General features: G+C 41.2%; 5 protein-coding genes across 8 annotated transcripts; 2 read left to right on the top strand and 3 right to left on the bottom strand.

The window, feature by feature from the left end:
* The first annotated feature begins 1,545 nt into the window (after positions 1–1,545).
* On the top strand, positions 1,546–5,088 carry LOC108055258 (endoplasmic reticulum-Golgi intermediate compartment protein 3). The gene is made up of 5 exons (XM_017138554.3): positions 1,546–1,745; positions 1,814–2,165; positions 3,080–3,417; positions 4,580–4,787; positions 4,849–5,088. Exons 1-5 carry the CDS (start codon positions 1,658–1,660, stop codon positions 4,982–4,984), a joined length of 1,122 nt encoding a protein of 373 aa, XP_016994043.1. The 5' UTR covers positions 1,546–1,657; the 3' UTR covers positions 4,985–5,088.
* On the bottom strand, positions 3,447–4,115 carry LOC108055259 (reactive oxygen species modulator 1). Its single transcript, XM_017138556.3, has 2 exons — positions 3,786–4,115; positions 3,447–3,670 (listed from the first exon to the last, which is right to left on the bottom strand). The coding sequence occupies exons 1-2, from the start codon at positions 3,914–3,916 to the stop codon at positions 3,562–3,564; spliced, it is 240 nt and encodes a 79-aa protein (XP_016994045.1). The 5' UTR covers positions 3,917–4,115; the 3' UTR covers positions 3,447–3,561.
* Prp31 (pre-mRNA processing factor 31) lies at positions 4,999–6,885 on the bottom strand. The gene is made up of 4 exons (XM_017138553.3): positions 6,699–6,885; positions 6,184–6,635; positions 5,503–6,121; positions 4,999–5,443 (listed from the first exon to the last, which is right to left on the bottom strand). The coding sequence occupies exons 1-4, from the start codon at positions 6,795–6,797 to the stop codon at positions 5,108–5,110; spliced, it is 1,506 nt and encodes a 501-aa protein (XP_016994042.2). The 5' UTR covers positions 6,798–6,885; the 3' UTR covers positions 4,999–5,107.
* Positions 6,886–6,963: 78 nt separating this feature from the next.
* Msh6 (DNA mismatch repair protein Msh6) lies at positions 6,964–12,551 on the top strand. The gene is made up of 5 exons (XM_017138517.3): positions 6,964–8,044; positions 8,740–9,069; positions 9,127–10,734; positions 11,545–12,030; positions 12,089–12,551. The coding sequence occupies exons 1-5, from the start codon at positions 7,052–7,054 to the stop codon at positions 12,233–12,235; spliced, it is 3,564 nt and encodes a 1,187-aa protein (XP_016994006.2). The 5' UTR covers positions 6,964–7,051; the 3' UTR covers positions 12,236–12,551.
* On the bottom strand, positions 12,470–20,689 carry FucTA (glycoprotein 3-alpha-L-fucosyltransferase A). Of its 4 annotated transcripts, none has more exons than XM_044393795.2 (5): positions 20,418–20,689; positions 16,259–16,442; positions 15,193–15,912; positions 14,724–14,907; positions 12,470–14,297 (listed from the first exon to the last, which is right to left on the bottom strand). In XM_044393795.2, exons 2-5 carry the CDS (start codon positions 16,342–16,344, stop codon positions 13,773–13,775), a joined length of 1,515 nt encoding a protein of 504 aa, XP_044249730.1. In that variant the 5' UTR covers positions 16,345–16,442; positions 20,418–20,689; the 3' UTR covers positions 12,470–13,772. The 4 variants fall into 4 exon arrangements, with proteins under 4 accessions (XP_044249730.1, XP_070071746.1, XP_070071745.1 ...); XM_070215645.1 differs by lacking the exon at positions 20,418–20,689 and adding an exon at positions 17,263–17,401; XM_070215644.1 differs by lacking the exon at positions 20,418–20,689 and adding an exon at positions 16,550–16,703.
* Between the last annotated feature and the right edge of the window lie 1,690 nt (positions 20,690–22,379).

A 22,379-nucleotide genomic window follows, 5' to 3' on the forward strand; every position in this document is an offset into this window, starting at 1 on the left:
GAAAGGGCGGTTAATTATCGCCGGGACAACGCGGCGTATGCTTAATATATGTGGAATGGAAGTTAATGAAGGGCAAGGGTAAATATCTCCCAAATGAGTACTTTTTTCAATTCAGTTCAGTTACTTGATAAGAAAACACCAAAATCAAATGGGTCAGTGTTTTTCATTGAATTATGTATATATAAGAACGGAATTTTTTGATGCTGCTATAAGGAGATTCAAATACCTTTTACCCATTTTCCTAAATATAAGAAAATATAATTTTATAAACATATTAGCATTTATAAGAAAATAAGTAAAATAAACATGAAGCGTGTTCTTGGAAAAAATACTATTATTATAGTATCTTTTTTTTAGACATATTAATAATATTTGTTGCATTATTTTGACATTTTAGAAATTACATTTTTATAAATGTTATACATGGAGTTCACACTGTACATAAAGAGAAAATATGTGTGAGTAATTTTATGCAGAAAAAGATTAGAAATGAGACGAATAAATGTTTCCATATTTCAGATTACCTACTTTAGTTCTTATTCAATGTTGATACAAGGCACAATTGCCTTTTTTTTCCATACCAAAAAAAAAAATTGGAAAAAAAATGTTAACACATCAAGGACCGAAAACATTGACAATACAATTTGGAAACCTCAACATGGGAATAAAAATTAAAATAAACAACTGGGAGTAGAAAACGATGCTAAATTGCTTTTAGTGATTTCAAGGAATATTTTGAGAGCATACGCGGAAGCTTTTTCATTGAACTGGATAGGTTACACCTGATGACTAAGGAACAGTTGTGCTAAGTAGGCACCGTTGCGCCTTAGTCGTCAGGTGCAATTTCTCCAGACCAATGCAAAAACTTTCCGCGTTTGTTTCCAAATCATTCCTTACAATCATTTCCAGTATGATTTAAAACTTCACTTGATTTCCTTTAGGTAAGCGTATACTTATGTACTTATACCCAAAAAAAAAAACCGTAAATATGCCTTGAAAATCCTATAATTTCAGTCGAATATCCATGAAATATATTAGAAGGACGAAATACCAGGCTAAGCAAAAGGACTTCTTCATCAATCAAATTATGATAAAATCTTCAAAGTTTTTAAACAAATGCGTTAAAATAATTTGTATTCATAACAAAAGAGCCAAATAAAAAATTACATTTTTTTTGAATTCACGATTTATGTATACTAAGTTATATGCACAGAAATATTAAGTTGATCCCATAAAAATTTTGTAATCGATTTTTTTATAACTCTCTTACATATGGCTGTACTGCCATGGTTGCACATAAAGATAATATAAAGATTTAAAAAAAAAAGACAAATGTTTTATTTAATAAAATTTAAATTTTAAAAATTGTAAAAATATTGCTCATACGCAATTTTGATTTTAACTTAATTTTATACAAGTACGTTATTATTGACTGGCGTACATGTCGTATGATTAATTTTCAAGGGAAATGTACATTCGTAATTCGATAACGATTGCTATTAGTCGCAGTCAGCGGCCAGCAGTGAACATCTGTTTGGCTGAATAATTGCAGACATCCGGCAACGCCAATCGCACACGTCACCTGCAACTGCGAAAAATGTGTAATTTGTGTTGTTTACGTCTCTGATTCTTATTTTTAGTGTGTTGCTTTTAAAATATGAAGTTCGCCGACGTGCTGCGTCGCTTGGACGCCTATCCGCGCACCTTGGATGATTTCAGTGTTCGCACTGTGGGCGGCGCCGCAGGTGGGTGCAGCTGTAAACTTGATTGTGGCGATAAGGAACCCAAACAACCGGCTTTTCTCGATTTTCAGTTACCATAATCAGCACCAGCATTATCAGTCTCCTGATATTCCTCGAGTTCCTTAGCTACATGCAGCCAACCCTAAATGAGGAACTATTCGTGGACACAACGAGGGGTCACAAGTTGAGGATAAATCTGGATGTCACACTTCACAATCTCGCCTGCAACTACATCTCCTTGGACGCGATGGACTCGTCGGGGGACACCCATTTAAGGGTGGACCATGATGTCTTCAAACACCGGCTGGATCTCAAGGGGGAGCCCCTCAAGGAGACGCCCATCAAGGAAATTGTGGCGGTATCGCCGCCCAACAAGAACGTCACTTGTGGCAGTTGCTACGGCGCGGAGCACAATGCCACCCAGTAAGCAAGATATCCGGATTCGGATTAAAAACTTTAGTTGGTCCAACTTTTATAACTAAAACTTGTCTTATCGAGTGGCTCTAAATTCTAATTGTATTCAGTAAATGTAGTTCAGTCAGACTTAAATATTTTTTAAGCCTTTAACCAAGTCATTGGAAATGATTTCCAGTTGTAACAAACAGCTGCTAAAAAGTAGTATTTCACACGGTCTAAACTTTGAGACTCAGGTTAACTTCTTTAGTGATCTTTTAAACCTTTAAAAATATAATTTTCATTGCATTTCATATAAAGAAGGATAGCTTTAAATATCATAAGTACAATTGAATTGACAAACAAGTCAATTTTTGAAAATAGAGTGAGTGAGTTAACTTGGATCACTTGTTTCACTTGGTCACTCGTATGGAAAAACAAGTGATACAAGCACAGAATAAAAGTGAGCGAAAGTGATAGAATAACTAAGCAAATTATTTCAGTGATTCTAAATTATTTTATATCTATTTATTTTATATTATATCACTTGTTTTCCCTTTTTATAAGGAAAAAAATAATCCAAGTTAACTGAAATTTAAAATTGACTTATTTGTCAATTCAAGTGTACTCATGCAGGTCTCGAGTTATAACTATCTAAGCCAGTATTATATATCTAGGAGGTTTCATGTTTTAACTTATTTTTAACTATAACATATTAGTTTTCAGACCCAACGTGACTTTGAATATATTCAACTAGCTAAATGGTTCAGAAGCTAAGTTTTAAAAGGTTAATTTGAAAAAAAGCTTACAGTAACATTTAAATCAAAGTTGGTTCTTATTGAGAAGAACTTTTTGTACAGTAACCTAAGATCAGGATAGAGCTCTATTTATAGTAATGTCTCCTTAAACTCCCCTTTCTAATGCTAAAAAACAATCCAATCCAGCTGCTGCAACACCTGCGAGGATGTGCTCGACGCCTACCGGCTGCGCAAGTGGAACGTGGCAGTGGACAAGATAGAGCAATGCAAGGGCAAGTACAAGCGCAGCGACGAGGACGCCTTCAAGGAGGGCTGTCGCATCCAGGGCCACCTGGAGGTGAATCGCATGGCCGGCAGCTTCCACTTTGCGCCCGGCAAGAGCTTCTCCATCCGCCAGTTCCACATCCACGACTTTCAGTTCAGCAATGTGAAGCTATCGCACACAATCAATCACTTGTCGTTTGGCGAGAAGATCGAGTTCGCCAAGACGCATCCTTTGGATGGACTGCGAGTGGACGTGACTGGTGAGTAGTAGTAAATAAACAAGCCCATCTCTCGTATCTCTTTAACATCTCTCTATTGCAATAACTTAGCGTAATTTAAACAAGATTGGAGTAGGGCTTAAGGTTGGGGTTTTCTTTAGTAACTCTAGTCAAATGCCAGCCTGATCAGCAGCGAATCCCTGTGCCGATGGCCATGAAGGTCCCGAAGGTTCCGCCTCCCTGGACCATGGTCTTGCCCACATTGTTGATGAGCTCCCGACCACGTAGTCCGTATCTGTAGAAGATTTTTTAGTTAGCCGGTGTAATTACATAATTCCCGGCCTCCACTTGCGTCACTTCTCCATTGGCGGAGTGGTAAATCGGCCATCCGGGTGCAAAGTCCAACTCACCTGAGTGCCGAGAATCCCCCGAAGACCGCTCCACTGGCCATGCCCACACAGAATCCGATGATGAAGCCCGTCTTCATCTTATCAAAGCACGACGGTCCCTGCTGGGAAAATGAGCTCGTGGGCAGTGGCATGCCGCAAAGTCCTTGGCTTCTCTCGTTCTCCGGCTATAAACAAGTTGCTCCCGCTAAGTAGCAAGCTCCGCTGCTCCGATCTTCTGATGAATATTGCAAGTAGCGCCCAAAGGTCCGTTTATTTTGGGAAATATTCGAAATATTTCTATTTATTTCGGCACCGGACTCGTCGAACAACGTGAATGTGTCAGTGAGCTAGGGATGTCGATAGACTTTATCGAATATAAAAAGTATTCAAATGGTCACGCTGAAATATTTGGAGGGTGTCTTTGCTAAGCCAGTGGGGTGTATTGGCTAACAGGAACCCCCGCATTCTAGAGTTTTAACGCCTGAAATTTATGTTAAATATTTTTATTGTTTCATTAAATATAAATCAACCAAAAAATGATCCCTCTAATTTATCAACCGATTCTGTGGAGAACATAGACTACATAGTAACATTTAGGGCAGATTTTTCGTCCGTTTGTTAAATTTAAAGTAGGGTTAAAACCTTAAAATCGTATGGGGAAATTAGAGTTTTAACCCAACTTTTAATTTTAATTTTTAAAATTCCATAAATATATAGCCAGTCAATCGGCTTTAAAATTTCACTATCTTTTCCCCATTTTGAATCTCTACAATTGGAATTTATTTTTAATCACTACAATTACCATTTATTTTCAGAGACCAAAAGTGAAATGTTCAATTACTATCTAAAAATTGTGCCCACGTTATACATGCGAGGAAGTAGTGACGGAGAGCCGATATACACGAATCAATTCTCCGTCACGAGATACCGAAAAGATCTGTCGGATCGCGAACGGGGAATGCCGGGAATATTCTTCAGCTACGAACTCTCGCCGCTGATGGTGAAATATGCGGAGAAGCACAAGTCAGTACACTACAAATTAACCTTTATTACAATTTTTCATGTATTAATTTTGTACACCCAGCTCCTTTGGCCACTTTGCCACGAATTGCTGTTCCATAATCGGGGGCGTCTTCACGGTGGCCGGAATTCTGGCCGTGCTGCTGAACAACTCCTGGGAGGCCATTCAGCGGAAGCTGGAGGTGGGCAAGCTCAGCTAACAACAATTGGAATCTCTAGTGCAGCTTCGTTGCAGCTTTACTACGCCTAATTCATTATACATTCGACAAATCTCCAAATAAAAGTGCTTAATTTTATAGAAAAAGGTGATAGAGGTGTTGGTTTTAAGTGGTCCGATGTCCGACTGACAGAAAACCGGAGGTGTTTGAAAAGTATTTGGCATTGGCTTCCGTCTGGGAACGTTCCGCCGCCTGGGGATTGACGATTTCCAGGCCTTGCAGTGGCGTAAAGGCCACGCTGGAGGCTGTTCCGGATATTTGCCGCTTGACTGTGGTATTTCCGCCGTACACCTGTTGCTTCTGCAGATTCTTGTGCAGCGTCTTGCTGATCCGCACCTTGGTCTTCTCATCCACCTGGGGCAATCGAATGCGACCGGTGCCTGTTTTGCCAATGGTGCCGCGCGAATAGCCCAGATCTCCTTGGTAGGCGTCCTCTTCGATCTGCAAGGAAGATGGGTAAAGTTACCAAATAGTTTATGAGCATTTAATATATTACGTACATCTCCGAAATTCATGCGGTTGGCCTGCTTGCGGAACTCTGTGAGCGCATAGCGCTCCTTCATCTTGCGCACGCGCTTGCCTCCTCGCTTTTTCTTGCTTCCCTCAATGGGCTTTGGCAGCGGCTTGATGAACTTCACCGGCGGCGGTTCCTGCAGCTTGTCCAGTTTCTTTTCCACGTCCTCCTTGAAGCGCAGCCCAATCTCCCCGTGGACACTCTCATGGCAGGCATCCACACGAGCAGCCAGCACCGCTTTGGCGGCCACCAAACGAGCTGCCTTGCGTCGCAGATCGGGAGCAGTGTCCTGGACGATCTGCGAGTAGTAAACGTAGCCAGTGTGCGGCAACATCTGCGTTTGTGAGAAGCCCGAGAGGGTTTTCTTCTGCGAGCCCAGCACCTGAACATTGCAGGCGGGCATTTTGGACAGCTTGGAGAGGCCGCCGGCGATGCCCAGGAGTTTGGCAGCCGTGGAGGCACCGACCATCATCGAAAGATTGGGGGCTATGAAGGTCATGCGGCTTTCCACGTACTCGTAGATCTTGGACTTGAAGTTGTTCAGCTCGATGGCCATTTCGCAGGCCTCGTCGATCTTGGCCTTCTCCGCTGGCGTGAGCATGGTGCTATTGAAGGGAAAGGGATTTAATTTAAGGCTTTAAGGGACTAAGTGGTGGCCTTAACTTACCCCTGAGTGGTGGAGGCGGTGACGGAGACTATCATAATGGTGGCCTGCGTGAGGATGGCCTGCAGCTTCTCGTTGCTCTTCACCTGGTCGAGGTCATTGCCCAGCTCTTTGACTGCCAGTAAGTACTCAATCTCCCCGACAATCAGGGAATCCAGTTCGGGGAATCTCTTCTGGTACTTCTCCTTGGTGAACTTGTGCACAATGGAGATCTCGTTGTCGATGTCCACGGCAATGGCATTGGCGTCCACGATGAGGCAGTACTCGGGATCGGATTCCACGGATCCGAGCATTTCGGCGGCAGTTCTCTGGCGACTTGCGTAGTGCTCGATCTGCTGCAGGGTGTTACGCAGGCGCTCCGAGTCGCGCAGCTTGCAGAGCTCCCGCACCGATTGCACGGTGACATCGACGTCCATCAGATTGGGCGCCGGTTTGGCCAACTTCTCCGCCAGCAGCTGTGGAAAATGGGGGAATCTTAGAGAATCTCCAAGGATTCGCACCTGGTTTCGATGGCTTACGCTTTCATCCTCGGCACTGGCCATCTCGGCGTCCTCCTCCTCCAACTCATTGTCGTTGTCCTCTTCCAGATCAGCGAGTAGTTCGTCTGCCAGCGACATTTTGCTTTATTTTAAAGTCTATTTATTTATACTCGTGAAATTTGTTTAATTTTTCTCTTCTTCTTGCTGGAAATAGAGTGACCTTAAAGCGACCGGTTAATTAAACCAACCGTTACGTAGTGACTTCATTACGTTACGCCAGCCGCCTTACGTGACATGTCGAGTGCGGTCATACTGTCTTTTGGTTTTGGCGCATAATCTCGGCGTCCTGGTTTTGTCATCCTGGTTTTGGCCATCATTTGCAGACCCAAATCATGTCCAAGAAGTTGAACACCAGCGTGGGCGGCACGCCCACAAACACATTGTTCAATTACTTCACCAAATCGCCGGCTGTCGACAAGAAGAAACTGACACCGAGCGGGAAAACAGAAAAGGAGAATCTCCACAACCAGCAGGCAAAAGTTGAGGATTCCAAAGCAAAGGATTCCAAGCCAGCGGCCAAGAGGAAGCTGCCCATTGCCGGGGACTCCGACGACGAGGCGGTCAGTGGGCAGCGCAAGCGAAAGCGCATCCTGCAGCCGGAAACGGAAAGCGAACCGGAAATGGATGAGACCAAGTCGGAGGAGGACTTCTCCGACTGCGCCTCCGACTACGAGCCGGATGCCAATGAAGCCAGTGACGATAGCGTCAGCAGCGGCGAGGAGGAGGTGGCTTCGCCCAGCGAGAACGACATGTCCGTGGACAGTCCCACGCCGAAAAAGTCCCGCAAAAAGTCCAAGATCCTTTATAACAACAACAACAACGAGCCCTCGAGCAAAAAGGTCAAGCTGGAGACAACTGTCCAGCTGGCCGAGGGCTCCACCTTCCAGGAGAAGCTCAAGCATCTGCAGAGCAATGCCAAGAAGGATGCATCCTACGATGACATCGTGACCACCACCTCCACGCTGGATGAGCCCGTCGTTTGGCCGCACCAGAAACTGGAGTTTCTGCAGCCGGACAAGATCAAGGACAAGGCGGGCAGGCGACCCGAGCACGAGGACTACGACAAGAGCACCCTGCATGTGCCGGAGAAGTTCCTCAACGGCCTGTCGCCGGGAGTTCGCCAGTGGTGGGTGCTCAAATCGGACAACTACGATTGCGTGCTGTTCTTCAAGGTGGGCAAGTTCTATGAACTCTATCACATGGATGCGGATGTGGGGGTCAAGGAGCTGGGCTTCACCTACATGCGCGGCGAGTTCGCGCACTCGGGCTTCCCGGAGATATCCTTCGATAAGATGTCCACCATCCTCATCGACAGGGGATTCAAGGTGAGTTGTGGCTTCCTATATTTACTTCCCAGTTTATCTTATCATTGATAAGACTTTGCATATTTGTCCATTTTTGGTCCGATTTTTACAAATATTTCTAGGTAGGTGTCATATTTTTCAAATGTAATGAATTCGGATGCATATCGGAAATATGCTAAATACACGCAAAAAATATATGCATAAAATATGCAAAATATATGAAAAAAATATATGCATAAAATATGCAAAATATATGCAAACAACTGGAGGCTCAAATTTTTAATGCAGCCCTCTGGTATTCTAAGGAACCTTCAGTAAAAACGTCCAGCAATTTAACGAGCAGTTTGGCCGATAGGGCCAAAAACTATTCTGCCCCTTTTACTATTTTTGCCCCCTTTTCGCCTACTTGTTGGAAATATAAATAGGGTTTCCTTAAATTTGGAAAAAAATTAGATATTTCAGAAATGACGAAAAGGAAAAAACAATTTTCTTCGGGAAAATTAGGTTGGCTATGAAATGGACAACCTTGAATAGTTCAGTTTATTTTATATTGCATATTTTTTGAATATGAATTTAATGCAAAAAAATTAAAATATTCCATTAATTTTAAACAATATTTTTATTGAAACGAACTTTGGTGTTTTCGGAATTAATCTATCTTTATCCTATAAAAAGTATGCAAAATCCGAGATAATTTATCAATCGTTATTTTCCAGGTGGCCCGCGTGGAGCAGACAGAAACCCCGGACATGATGACCGAGCGTTGCAAGCGCATCAAGGCCACCAAGTTCGACAAAGTGGTGGCCCGTGAGATCTGCCAGATCACCAATCGCGGCACCCAGGTCTTTGGATCGCAGTGCAAGATCGGACCGAACCACCAGCCAAACTATATGTTGGCCTTGGTTGAGCAGGACGAGGGCACTTGGAGCCGGTTTGGCGTGTGCTTCATTGACACCTCCATAGGGGATTTTCACTTGGGCGAGTTCGAGGACGATAAGAACTGTTCTCGCCTGCTCACCCTGCTTTCCCATCATATGCCCGTCTTGGTAACTCTTTTTCAAGTTTTCTACAAGGCAATCTATTAATTTATATATGTTCCCCAGCTTCTCAATGAGAAATCCGCTTTGAGCCAGCGATCCCAGCAAATAGTGCGCACTGTGCTGGGTGGAATCCTCAAGGAGCAGGTTCCCAGTAATGGAACGCAGGCGTGTAGTGCTGAGAAAACCCTAAAACTCCTAGCGGAGCGCTATTATGCCGGGAACGGCGGTGATGACAACTGGCCCTTGGTCTTGCGCACCATGCAGTCGGATGTGGATCATTTGGGCCTCACGCCAAGCGACGATTACAAGCTGGCCCTTAAAGCCCTCGGCGAGTGCATCTTCTTCATCCACAAGTGCAAACTGGAGCCGAAAGTATTGCCCATGGCTAGGTATCAGCTTTATGTGCCACCCGATCAACTGGCGGATGCCAAACCCACTGCAACCTCCACCTTGAGGCGTTCCCACATGGTCCTGGATGCCACTACCTTGTCGAATCTGCGGATTATTGGCGAGGATCACACCTTGCTATCCTCTTTAGATCACTGCTGCACAAAGTTTGGCAAGCGACTGCTGCACCACTGGCTTTGTGCTCCCAGCTGCGATGTGGCGGTCATTCAAGAGCGACAAGATGCCATTGGGGAGCTGATCAGGATGTCGGCCGAACTGCAGGAGGTTCGTGCCTTGCTGGCACCGCTGCCGGATTTCGAGCGGAATCTGGCGCAGATTCATTTGTTTGGAAACAAGCAAATAAAGCAGATGGATCATCCGGACTCGCGGGCCATTCTCTTCGAGGAGAAGATATACAACAAGCAGAAGCTACTGGGATTCATGGCCGTTCTCAAGGGATTCAATTCGCTTACCAAGCTGCCCATGATGTTCCATCAGTGTGAGACAGCTTTGCTGAAGAGGATTACGCAACTGCCCGAGTCTGGAGGTTCATTCCCCGACCTTAGCAAGGAACTTAAATACTTTGCCACCGCATTTGATCACGATGCAGCGGCCAAAACGGGAGTGATTGCTCCTCAAGCTGGCATGGATGCAGAGTACGATGCGGCAATGGAATCGATAGATGAGATCGAAGGGCGTTTGAAGAAATATCTCGTGGAGCAGGAGCGCCATTTCGGTTGTCGCATTACCTATTTTGGCAGCGACAAGAAGCGTTACCAGTTGGATGTGCCCGAAAGCCATGCCGGCAAGGCAAATAAGTCGTATTCCCTGGAGGGACAAACCAAAGGCAAGAAGCCCTCGCGTCGCTACACCACCGCTGAAACTCGCGCCTTGCTCAAGGATATGCAGCAGGCTGAGGATACAAGGAACATGGTGCTCAAGGACTTGGCGCGCCGCCTTTTCGAGAAGTTCTCCAGTCACTACGATCAGTGGAAGCAGTGCATCGATTGTGTGGCCAACCTGGATGTCCTGGGCTCCCTGGCGGAGTACGCTGGCCACCAGATGGTCATCTGTGTGCCGGAGCTGGTCTCTGGCGTGGATCAGCCGTTTATCCAACTGGAAGAGGGCTACCATCCTTGTGTAAACGCCTCCACTTACATTCCTAATGGTTTGGAACTGGGCACAGCCTCGGAGGCGCCGCTGTCCCTTCTCACCGGTCCCAATATGGGCGGCAAGAGCACGCTGATGAGGGAACTGGGGCTGCTGGTGATTATGGCACAAATTGTAAGCATATTTGAAAAATCTATTTATTTGTATACCCTTGCAGAGGGTATTATGATTTCAGTCAGAAGTTTGCAACGCAGTGAAGGAGACGTTTCCTACCACATAAAGTATATATTTTCTTGATCAGCACCAATAGCCGAGTCTATCTAGCCATGTCCGTCTGTCCGCCCGTCTGTTTCTACGCAAACTAGTCTCTCAGTTTTGAAGCTTTCGGGATGAAACTTTCCCAAAAGTCTTATTTCTATTGCAGGTAGTATATAAGTCGGAACCGACCGGATCGGACAACTATATCTTATAGCTCCCATAGGAAAGATCGGAAAAAAAACGTAAACAAAATCTAGCTTCGGTGTTTTTTTAAATATTACCCTCCACTTTTGGGAATATTATTTTTTAAATATTTATGAAATTCGAATAAAATTTAGGAAAAATCGGAACAATATATCATATATCTGCCATAGGAACGGTAGGAAAATTAAATGCAAATTAATGGGAAATAAATAATATCTTTGTTGATTTTTATTACATTCCCTTCTTCACTGGTATATAGCTTTTCTTTAACATTTCAAAATTTCGATTTAAATTTAACAAAATTCAGACGTCTATATTATATGGCTCCCATAGGAAGGATCAAAAAAATAATGCCAAAATAATACGAAAGCAGCCAAAATTTCTATTGTTTTAACATATAAGCAAGTAAATCTAAATTTCTCTTAGTTAATAGGAATAATCTGCAAGGGTATATAAGCTTCGGCTTGCCGAAGCTAGCTTCCTTTCTTGTTTTTAAAAATAAAGTTACCTACTTTTTTTTAGGGTGCTCACATTCCCGCCGCAAGCTGTCGCCTCTCCTTGGTGGACAGAATCTTCACGCGACTGGGGGCTCAAGATGATATTCTGGCCGGGCACAGTACCTTCCTCGTGGAGCTCAACGAAACCTCACTCATTCTCAAGCACGCCACATGCCACTCGCTTGTGCTGCTCGACGAATTGGGCAGGGGCACCGCCACCTATGATGGCACCGCCATTGCGGCCTCTGTGGTCAACTTCCTGGCCAATCTGAAGTGTCGCACTCTGTTCTCCACCCACTACCACAATCTGATTGACTTCTTCCACAACGACAAGCGGATAACTTTGGGTCACATGGCTTGCATGGTGGAGAACGAGGACACAGCGGATCCCACCCAAGAAACGGTTACGTTCCTATACAAATACTCAGCCGGTGCGTGTCCGAAATCGTATGGATTTAATGCTGCAAAATTAGCTGGAATGCCTCAAGGAATTATCAAGCGTGCCTATGAGGTAGGTGTTTTTTTAAATATTTTTTAATTTAATATAATTAAATTATTTAAATCTTTAGCTTTCCAAGAAAGTCGAAGCCATTGCTCTGCAGCGCAAGATTACAGCAAAGATTGTAGCTGCCACCGCAGTAAAGGAAGATTCCAAGAAGGAGAAATTACATAATCTTAAAGAATTACTAAAGCAGCTAAAAATGTGTCATGTTTAAGATTCAGTTCAGATTCTTCATAATTGAGGCTATCAGATATTTATGGAGTTTTTGTGAAATTTTTTGAATATGTATAACCTATGTGTAGCAGCTCTGCTGTAGCTTGAAGTATACGTTGCTTACTAAGCATTTTTCAGTATTTGAATATGTATGAATTTTTTTTTATCCTTAAGTTTTCTGAATCACAAAGATGTGCCATCTTTTCGAAGCCCAGATAACATTTTTAACTGTTGCCACTGTTTAATTCTTGTTTATTATAATTATTATTTTTTGTATCACAGTAAAAATTAAAATTAAAACAAGTTCACAATCAAAATACACACACAGATGATATTATTCAATACTTATAAATTAAATGTTACACAATAAATACAAATATTGCTAAAAATTGTTGTAAAACACACATATGCGCTGTTCGAATTGAAATAATACGTCATATGATATTTTGTGAAAAATAGGAATGCAGATTGTATTTGTATTAGATCAGATATATATGTGTTAGCTTGTGCGAATCGGTTATAGAGTAAGTAGTTAGTCAACAGGCTGGGAAACCTTTTCAAGTAGCTCTCTACAGCTAACATTTATTTAAACTAAAAGCCAGGCTAGACAATATCTAAAACCGAAAATCAATGGGGGAAATGAAGGTGTGCTCGATCAACAGGCAACTTACTTTCAGATCGAGCCATCAGCTGGTTGCTTACAAAAACACTTACAAAAGATCTAAGCTATTTAGCCGATGCGTCTTCTCGTGGTAGTTAAGCTTGATAATGTCAAACTACTTTAACTTGCTTGCCTCTCTTTATCTTATTATGGTCTATTTTGGACTTGCTTTTGGTTTAAACAACTATATAAATTACCGAACTATGTATACATATCATTTGTATATCCATATATAACTAGGCTAGGTTTCTACGTTTTCTTATGCATCTGGTATTGTATATGTTACAACGATCGGCACGGGGATCTATTGGCTATAGTTTTTAAACGTTCCTCACCTCGTGCCTCCTCGGTTTGATTTAGATTTCCATGATGTTCCAGCTCCGAGGTTTGGTTTACTTACTAACTAACTACAAAAAACACGTACGTAAAACTCCGACAAAAACGAAGCGACCATTTACACATGGATTAGCAAAGGATGGGTCTATTTTTTTTGATTTCACGTGCGACTAGAAGAAGTGTTGATAACAAATTAGAACTCAGTGTCTTTAGAGAAAAAGGGAATTCGGAAAATAAACTAAATATCTTATGATTCCATTGAAGACTAGGAATAATTTAAGGAGAACTTAGCAGAACTAATATTATCTAAACATTTGGCATTTTTGCGAATGTGAAACTAATGGAATAGTGTAATTTTTTAAAGACCACATATTGCGAAACAAAATGGACCCATCCTGCGGATAGTGATACTGATAGAAAGTAGAGATGGTGATACCTACGAAACATCTATGCAAAACTGAGGACTCACTGATGCCTGTAGGTGACCTCTTATCTACGCAATGCCCATGCCCACGATCTGGATCGCATCAAGGACTGGGACTCAGTCGTCGCTGGAGTCGCTGATAACATCCTTGCGCGCCTTGAAGTTCCGCCAGGATCTCGTCGTGCACACTCCTGGTCCCCGCCACCAATCGTTGAGATCCGTGTACCAGCGGGGCTTCCTCAGCTGCTCCTCGTTGTGAAGGGTGGCGCAAACACGACACCAGTAGTAGGTGTTCACGAACTCCCCGGTGCCCTTCCACTTGAAGTACGAGTTGTACAGCTCGTCGTCGGCATCAAGAATGTGCAGATACTCGGCCAGTTCCTTCGGCGATGCGAACTCGTCCACGTGGATGTAGGACCTCCGTGGGGCACTCACCTCGTAGTCCTCCGGACGAGCACCCATCACTATGGGCAGCACCCTTCTGTTCAGCGCATTCACGAAGAACTTCTCCGTGATGTAGTCCTTGCAGTTTGAGTTCTCGAACGCCAGGTAGAACTTGTAGTCGTTGTCCAGGATTTCAAAGCACTTATCCGCCGTGCTCCGCGAGCACTTGAAGTTGCCACAAGCTCCGTAGATGTCGACCTGGTGGGGAAAAAAGATTCATTGAATGAATATCCATATTTATATCTTAAAGGCAGAATCGAAACAAGTAAAGTCACAACTTCCATATTTTTACCAAATATTCTTTACATAGTGTAGGTTTTTGCTATGACTGATTTCTTCCTCAAGTGACTCCAATCAGCTTTAAATTAATATTTGTTCAAGACTGAATAAAAAATCGCCGATAGAACATGGTTTAATAAATTCAAGGTTCTTTAATGCAATTTTTAACTTTACTTCGTCATAATCGGGGTAGATAATAGATTTTAGTTAAAAAATATTTCTATGACGCCCCCCGTTTGTAATAGAACTTAGTACAGAAATGCCTTTGTTGGTTGTTGAATATATATTCAACAACATATATGTCATCAAAATTATTAAAAATAAATATTACCAATTCCTTCTTACCTCGATGTGCTTTTGCAGTTCATGGGCATATTGCAGACGACCATTTCTCGCTCCACAATTGGACACAAACCAAGCCACTTTCTTGGTTTTATTGACGGAGTAGTTTACATCCTGCTCCAGCTGCTGCACTTTTGTATCGTAGTACTGCCATTTCTCATAGGGCGCGACAATGGTGCTGTCCCGTCTGAAAAAAACCAAAAACTTTATGAATTATACTAAATAAATAAAACCAAACTTTATATTAATGACTAAGCTGAGAAAATACTCGCACCCCTAATTGCATAAATTTTTCCAGTACCCTTTTCATATTTGAATATTGTTTCTTAATAATAAATTAAATATATTAACAGCAAAAGGTTGTTTTTTTTTACAATTGAAAAATTTTGGAGCTAAAAATATTTATACTAATTATTATATTAAATTAAAATTATATTAATTATATTATATTAAATATTTAAAAGTTACCCACCTGTAGGTTGCCGTCCAGTTGATGGCATCGGGCACCTTGACATTCTGTGTATGATACGGGCATTCCAGGTAGTAGAGCATCGAAACCTGCTTGGAATTGTTGGGCCGCCGGATGCCCGTGGGAATGTAGTGATCCTTGTAGAGGATCATGTCGGCCGAGCTGGCCAGATCGCGATTGGCAGTCAGTTCGCAAGTGTCCACGGGACACTTGGCTTTCAGGAAGACGTCGCGGCCCTTTTTCACGTTCCACGGACCGAGTCCATTGTAGAGGAGGATGGTCTTCAGCTTGCCGCTGGATTTGATCTCTTCGTAGTTATGCGGCACGTACATCAGCTGATTGACGATTCGATCGGAATAGGGATCCTGATGGGGCAGCAAACGCGGAGCATGTCGCTTCCTCGCCTTGCGATTACTGTAGGTCCTGGCTGGCTTTGGATAGTACTCGCCGTTCTTGAAGAACCACGCCTTCTCCACCGGCGGCTCTTGCAGCCGATCCGCCTCCATCTCCTCCTCCTCCAGAGCCGCCTGTTCCGGCTCCTCGACGAGATTATCCGCCACTTCGGGAAGCAGAGTGGCTGCAACTGGCGCCGGCGTGGAACTGGTGGCCACTGGGTGATCCTCGTCCATGGACTGCAGTTGATGCAGATGCTGGTGGTGCTGTTGCTGCTGTGTGCTTATTTGTGACGATCGGGAGCTCCGCATTTTCCATAATTCGCTCTCCCTGGGGGATTTTTAAAGAAAATTAATCAATTATGGCTGTATTTAATCGTTGAATAATTGTAATACAACTGTGATCAAAGTCTGAACATGGGAATTAAAAATGGATTCATGAGTAACACTTGGAATAAGCTTTTAAAATTTAATATTAATAAAGCTACGATATTATTTTAGATAGGTTTTTGTACACAAAAGAATTAATACATCAGCATTAGAGAAACGTATTAAGTTGTTCTAAGTATATTTTCCGAAACCTGATTGGGGAGTCTTCCCTCTTGCAGCTCTTTGGTACCCGAAGATCAATATTTGATCGGCACTCTTTATATTTACCGACACGTTATCTTACTCACTTGAGGTTGAAAACGAAAATGAGGAGGAGGGCGCAGATCAGTGTGAAATAGAAGTACTTCTTGAGGGATATTTTCGGACGTCGCATGGTGACCACTACCAGTCCTCAGCGATGGGGCTCTAGTCTAAGGGTTTCGGGGGCCAACGAACCGACTATGTCTTCTTCAGCTGGCGTTATTCATTGTGCTGTGATAGATAGATAAACAAATATGATAGTAAATTATAAGCCCAAATATTCGATTCTCTTTTGTACTTCATCTCTGACAAAGCCCCAAAATTCGAGCACTAATTACCCGTGTTAATTATTTTCGGCCGTTTCGACTCTGTATTTTAATACAATATTTCTACTGGAATCGTGTTGATCGCTTGGACTCTCTGAGAGAACTGCGCTCTATATAAACATTGTTTCGTTTCAACGATCGTAGGGGCGGTACACTGCATACTGCTGGGTTTTAATCTTAAATTCTGACATCAGGCCCTCTTCAGGGATTTCAGTAATGAAAGTTTTATCAGTTTTAAAATAGACCAGAACGACACTTTTAATGACATTGAGTTTAGTGTATCAATAATAATACATTATAACAAATTATTAGTAACAAATTTTACAAACTCAAAAAAGAGTAAATAGCGGTTGAATATAAAAAGTAAATAAAAATAAAAAGATGTATCCTACAAAAAGTATTTAATTTACCGTTATAAATAATATACCTAATGCTGAAAATATTTTTTTCTTATCACCATTCATTTTTTTAGTGATAAGCAAAAATAATATAATATTAAAATTCTCATGAACCTATGAATTTCAGAATCCCTTAGGGGCTATCCATATACGTAAATATCTAGAGTGGAAAATTGATCACTCTGGGGCAAAAACTTTTTTTTTATGAAGAAATGATTACGTGGGGGTTGGTGGTTAAAAATCCCCGAAATTGTGATTACGTAATATATGGACAACCCCAAATATCTCTAGACTTTGAAAGGGATTGTTGCTTTTTATTTTACTTACACTTTCGAACCGCAGGTGGTCGAATATTTTGAATTCACTATAAATAATATAACTGAAGATTGGTTATTACATCCTGAATTATAGTGAGTTGGCATTTTTTGCACTTAGCAGCGATCGATGTTATGATGATCGACATAATTTGTTTAGTTTTCTCTCATTAGTCACGGTTGAACGAAAGAACTGGATGAAATTAGTTCCGATTCGAGCGGCAGGGCATAGAAAAATTGTCCCAACTCTGCCAAAATATATATTTATTTACTACATGTGGGAGAGCCGTAAGAGAGTCTCTTAGGTTCAGTCAATGAAAATATTCGAAATCGGACAATTCATGTTTGCCCAGACCAAATATTTGGGCAGATGGCTGTCTCGCCTCGAGAGCTGTTCCACATCAACCAGCGGGGCGTATACGTAATAAAAAGAACGGAGGGAACCGAGTGAAGTGGTTGAAATAGTAGGAGTGGCATGGTAGGTTGTTACCTCCTCTCAAAGCTGGCTACTATCAACGGCTTTTATGGACCGACCTGCCCCGAGGGGAGCCTAATTACAGGAGACGGCAGCAGGCGGGTGCAGCTTCATTTGGGCCACATTCCTATTCCTGGCTAATCCCCCAAAGCCCCCACCAAGTGTCCATCCATCTATCACATGTCATTTATGGCACTATTCCAATGTGCCTGTGTGAGTCATCCCGCCGGCGGTTGCAACATCACTTAGGGTCTGAGCTCAGGGGTTCCGCACTACTTTGCTAGCCATGCAAATAAGGCGCTGCAAGTTGTGGTTGGGGGCCACTTAAGTTGCCCGCTCTACTTCGCAACTATTCTGCACTCGAAAAAACGAAACTAAATCTAACTGCCTTCTAACTCATTTTATTTTGTAACTGGGTGTAGCATATTTTCTAAAATATTCTGTATCTTAGAATACGTTTTATCATAAAAAAAACTTTTATAAATTATTTTTAATTTAAGAATTGAAACAGCATATTATCTAAAATATTCTGTCTCTTAGAATATGTTTTACTATAAAAAAAAACTTTTATGAATTTTTTTGAATTTAAGAATTTGGTTTAGATCTTGAATTTACTTAACTTTTAAACAATATATTACAGCAAGGTACCTCTAAAAATGAAGTACACAAAATGCATCAAAGAAAAGTTCTTTCTTACTTCGGGACTTTCCTATCAGTGTAGCCTTCAGGACACACTATTCTTCATTGGGGTCTTCACTATCGCATTTTTGACGTTTTTGACAAGCAAACAGCAGGAGAAAGGAAAAAGCAGTAAAGAGTAAGGATAACCAGAACGGATCCCTCGGGTTGCATGAAAAATGTAGTTAGAGTCATTCATTCATGTTGCAAAAGTAGGACTCCGATGGAGAGGATATAGGGTCGGGAATGGGAAAATGGCGTGAGCAAAACAAACAAAACCACATGCAAAGACATCTATGGTCTATAGAACCGAAGCACTCCCTATTATCCTTTACAGGAGTCTAAGTAGAACAGGATACGTGTTTATTTATTCATCGTTTACTTCACTATTGATTATAGCACGGTCCCCGCCAAACAAATCTCTATAAAGATTGTTATTTCAGCACATTTACTTTCACATCGTGAAATCACCCTATTTTTTACGTGTTCCTGTTCGTAAAGCTCTCACAGAACTAAACATTTTTTTCTCGCCTGTCGTCATTAATATTGTTAATAAGGCTCCTTATCATCTGGGTTTATTGCAAATGAACATATTATATACTGCGTTTGAGTCATCAAACATAATGCACTTTCTCTTCCCTGTGGTGATAAGAAATTAAATATTTAAGAGCAGACTGATAATTTTGTTATTCCTGTTAAATATTTTTCTGTTTTTTTGTGATGCACGTTTTCTGAGAATTGGGGGCGATAGTAAGATTAATTGTGTTGTAAGCAATTCACTTTTTCTGAGAACTGTAGACGGTTCAGTTTTAAATAAAATATTTACAAATTTTCTATGAAATCTACAAACCGGATTCTACTATGAAAAAAATTGTTGGGTTTTCTGTTTTTCAGAAATAATATTGTATGCACCTTTATTTTTTTAAAGAAAAACCAAAAGTTTTCCTAGATTAAACACCTTTTAGATATAGAAGTTTTCTAGAAATGTTATATTTTATCCTCGGTATTTACTTTCCCATGAAATTCCATGACGCGCTTTTTCATCCGCTCGAATCGTGTCCTGCTTTCGCTTCCTTAATTTATGTGTTTATATTTAGTTAGGTGCTGTGGCCTCTTGTCAAGGCACTTGATCTACGCCTTTAGTATGTCAATATGCCTATATACATATACTATGCAATATAGGGGCTCAAGCACTCGGAGGGGAAACACTTAAAGTGGTGGGAGGTAGGGGTAGGGGGTTGCCTGACTTGCATGCATTGTTTTCCTTGAACGTCCCACACGGACTTTGGCTGGGGAAAATGTCATTTCTTTGTTGTCTTCACGCTGCCGCACTTGACTTTCTTGGCTACAAGTTTATACACTATCTAAAAGGGTATTTAAATGATTGGTGTCTGTTAGTTTAGGATTATAGGCTGGATATAAAGTATCTTTATTATTTATTTTATAAGTTCTGAAGATTAATTTATTCTTGGTCAAATATCATGATTTTAAAAACTATTAATTCGTAAATAAATTCTACCTATATTATCCTTATTTTATAACTGTTTTATTTTTACAGTCGATCCTTTTTAAGGGTATCCCAAGCTTCGGTTCCCGAAAACTACACCGTTTTTTCTTTTTATGTGTTCGGTTCTCTTTTAAGGACTTTTCTTCTATAGAAGTTGTTGATTCGCAACTAGTTAGTTAGTGGTACACTTGTGGCCTTTCTAATAATAAAGTGTCCATATTTTTAGCCCTTATATGAGGTTTCCCCGTTCCCGTACCTGTTTTCCCTTTCCACTCCCCCTTTTCCACCCCATCCCACCCCACTTTACGCACGCACTGTCTGTGTCCCGTTACCAATATACCGTTTTGTCTGTCTTTTTCCCTCACATGTGCTGTTGTGCCTCTTTGATTTTCATGTTCTTTTTTGTTTCTTAATCAATAAATTTGTGGTCCGCTGCTCAAAAGTTGATGGGCTAAGTGGGCTTTTAGACCTCTCGACTGGTCAATAAACATTTTGCAAGTGCACTTACACAATTGAGCCGCCGTTGTTGTTGTTGTTGTCGTTTATTTGTTGGTTGTTTGTGGCGGATCCTTAGACTTTTCTTCTTTTGCTGGCTATGCTAACTGGTGTGCTTTTCGCAGTCTTTTTCATATTTGCACTCTAAGCTAAAACTCGGCTTAGTTTCTTGATTATTAAACTGTTTTCTATATCTTGTAAATTTAATTCTTTTTCCGCACACACACACACGCACAGACTCGCAGGGAGGTATAAAAGTAACGGTCGTCCTTTGCCTTTTCACGTAACTTTTGCAACTGCGCCCAAAATGAAAATGTAAATGTGTCCTTTTGCCAGACAGCTGGGCACCCGAAGGAGTGAGAGAAAAAGAGAGGTCCTGCGAGAGCGCTTTAGCCGGAGAAAGAGGGAGGAATATATATGGTTTTACCTTTAGAATAGCTTTTACCAAGGTAAAACTTTAACTTTTTTTACTTCGTATTTTATTTAAATGCTTTTAATTGCTTTATAATTATGCATATTACTAATATTGCAATTCCTCTTCTTTAGCGGCATTTCTGCGCAACTGCAGAAAGATGAGAAGAGAGAGAGCGGCAAGAAGAAGAGAAATGGCAAACAAACAAAAGCCACAGCTGTCTTATCACAGGGCGGTTTTTTGCCACCCCCTTTTTACTGATAGCAAAGACAACCGTTAGCAAGGGTTCGTGTCTTTACTTACCATGCTATAAGATCTGTGTTCTGCTGTTTATTCCTTATTTGTTTATTTTCTGACTAGATCGACTTCTTTCTTCCTTTACCAATTCTAACAAAAGTTGCAGAACTAGTTTAAATATACGTTTTATGTAGGGGAGTGTAGGGTAAGGTGACGAACGATTCGGTTTTTGAATGTAACTTTTCTAAAAATCAATATTTTTCAAAAGTGTAAACGCAGAAAGTTTCTTACATCTACGGAGCATATCCCTGTAAAATTCGAAATTCAAAATTCCAATGCAGCTAAATCCCACAGCGTTTGGCGTGAACCCTTCTTTTTTTGCACTTTCAAAAGTTGTAGGGTAATGTGACGAACGATTTGTTCTTTAATGTAACTTCTCCAAAAATCAATATTTTTTAAAAGTGTAAAAGCAGAAAGTTACATACATTTACTGAGCATATTTCTAAAAAAAATTGGATTCGAAATTTCAACGTAGCCAAATTCCACAGCGTTTGGTGTAAACCATCCTTTTAGCAAACAAAAAAATACATTTTTTTATATATTATTTACGGAAAAGTTATTTTCGATACGGAAAAGAAAGAAGTAATAAGATAATATCCAAACTTACAAAAAAAAAAATGGTCAAAGTGCAAATTTTTTTAAAATTTAATTAAACTGACGTCACTATTAAAAACAACAATAAAACTGCAGCAGTAAATGTTATCTGGTATTATTATATTTTTTTTACAAATAATCAACGATAACAGTTAAAATTCTTGAATAAAAAAAGTTCGTCACAATACCCTACAAAAAGTTCGTCACGATACCCTACAAGGTAGACTTGGAGCAAAATCGGTGTCACTCTGAAACGGCGCAAAAGAAAAAAACGCGAGGTACCAAAAACTGTTGATAAAGATCTCGTGTATACGTGCATATATTTGCCTGATTTTATTTTCCACTCATCTTTGCTCTGGCACTGCTGAAACACAAGTAAATTGAATGGGTTTGCTAGTTTGCGCACCACATTTTTAGCGAAAATTACCTCACGAACAAATTACGGGACTTCTTATTAATATTACTGTAAATACATTGTCGACACGATAAGAGGAGACGACTACATTTATTTGGAATTTTTGTCGTGACGTCATGTGTGAGATTCGACGAGTTCGTCACATTACCCTACTCGTCAAATTACCCTACACTCCCCTAATAATAACACCGTTTTTTTAAGTTATTTGAAAAGTCCCGTATTATTATTTTAAAAAGTATTATTTCCAAACCTCTCCA

The sequence above is a fragment of the Drosophila takahashii genome, chromosome 3L (genome assembly GCF_030179915.1).
Source record: "Drosophila takahashii strain IR98-3 E-12201 chromosome 3L, DtakHiC1v2, whole genome shotgun sequence".
Lineage (NCBI taxonomy): Eukaryota > Metazoa > Arthropoda > Insecta > Diptera > Drosophilidae > Drosophila > Drosophila takahashii.

Bases quoted from the DNA above. Each gene is read 5' to 3' on its own strand.
- FucTA (XM_044393795.2), bottom strand. From the start codon at position 16,344: ATGCGACGTCCGAAAATATCCCTCAAGAAGTACTTCTATTTCACACTG. The intron at 15,913-16,258 runs GTGAGTAAGATA...AAAATCCCCCAG, and splicing joins ATTTTCGTTTTCAACCTCAA to GGAGAGCGAATTATGGAAAA. The intron at 14,298-14,723 runs GTAAGAAGGAAT...TTTCCCCACCAG, and splicing joins AACTGCAAAAGCACATCGAG to GTCGACATCTACGGAGCTTG.
- Msh6 (XM_017138517.3), top strand. From the start codon at position 7,052: ATGTCCAAGAAGTTGAACACCAGCGTGGGCGGCACGCCCACAAACACA. The intron at 9,070-9,126 runs GTAACTCTTTTT...TATGTTCCCCAG, and splicing joins CCCATCATATGCCCGTCTTG to CTTCTCAATGAGAAATCCGC. The intron at 10,735-11,544 runs GTAAGCATATTT...ACTTTTTTTTAG, and splicing joins TGGTGATTATGGCACAAATT to GGTGCTCACATTCCCGCCGC.
- LOC108055258 (XM_017138554.3), top strand. From the start codon at position 1,658: ATGAAGTTCGCCGACGTGCTGCGTCGCTTGGACGCCTATCCGCGCACC. The intron at 3,418-4,579 runs GTGAGTAGTAGT...ATTTATTTTCAG, and splicing joins ACTGCGAGTGGACGTGACTG to AGACCAAAAGTGAAATGTTC. The intron at 4,788-4,848 runs GTCAGTACACTA...TTGTACACCCAG, and splicing joins AAATATGCGGAGAAGCACAA to CTCCTTTGGCCACTTTGCCA.
- Prp31 (XM_017138553.3), bottom strand. From the start codon at position 6,797: ATGTCGCTGGCAGACGAACTACTCGCTGATCTGGAAGAGGACAACGAC. The intron at 6,636-6,698 runs GTAAGCCATCGA...CATTTTCCACAG, and splicing joins CCAGTGCCGAGGATGAAAGC to CTGCTGGCGGAGAAGTTGGC. The intron at 6,122-6,183 runs GTAAGTTAAGGC...TCCCTTCAATAG, and splicing joins ACCGCCTCCACCACTCAGGG to CACCATGCTCACGCCAGCGG.
- LOC108055259 (XM_017138556.3), bottom strand. From the start codon at position 3,916: ATGCCACTGCCCACGAGCTCATTTTCCCAGCAGGGACCGTCGTGCTTT. The intron at 3,671-3,785 runs GTGAGTTGGACT...AATCTTCTACAG, and splicing joins GGGGGATTCTCGGCACTCAG to ATACGGACTACGTGGTCGGG.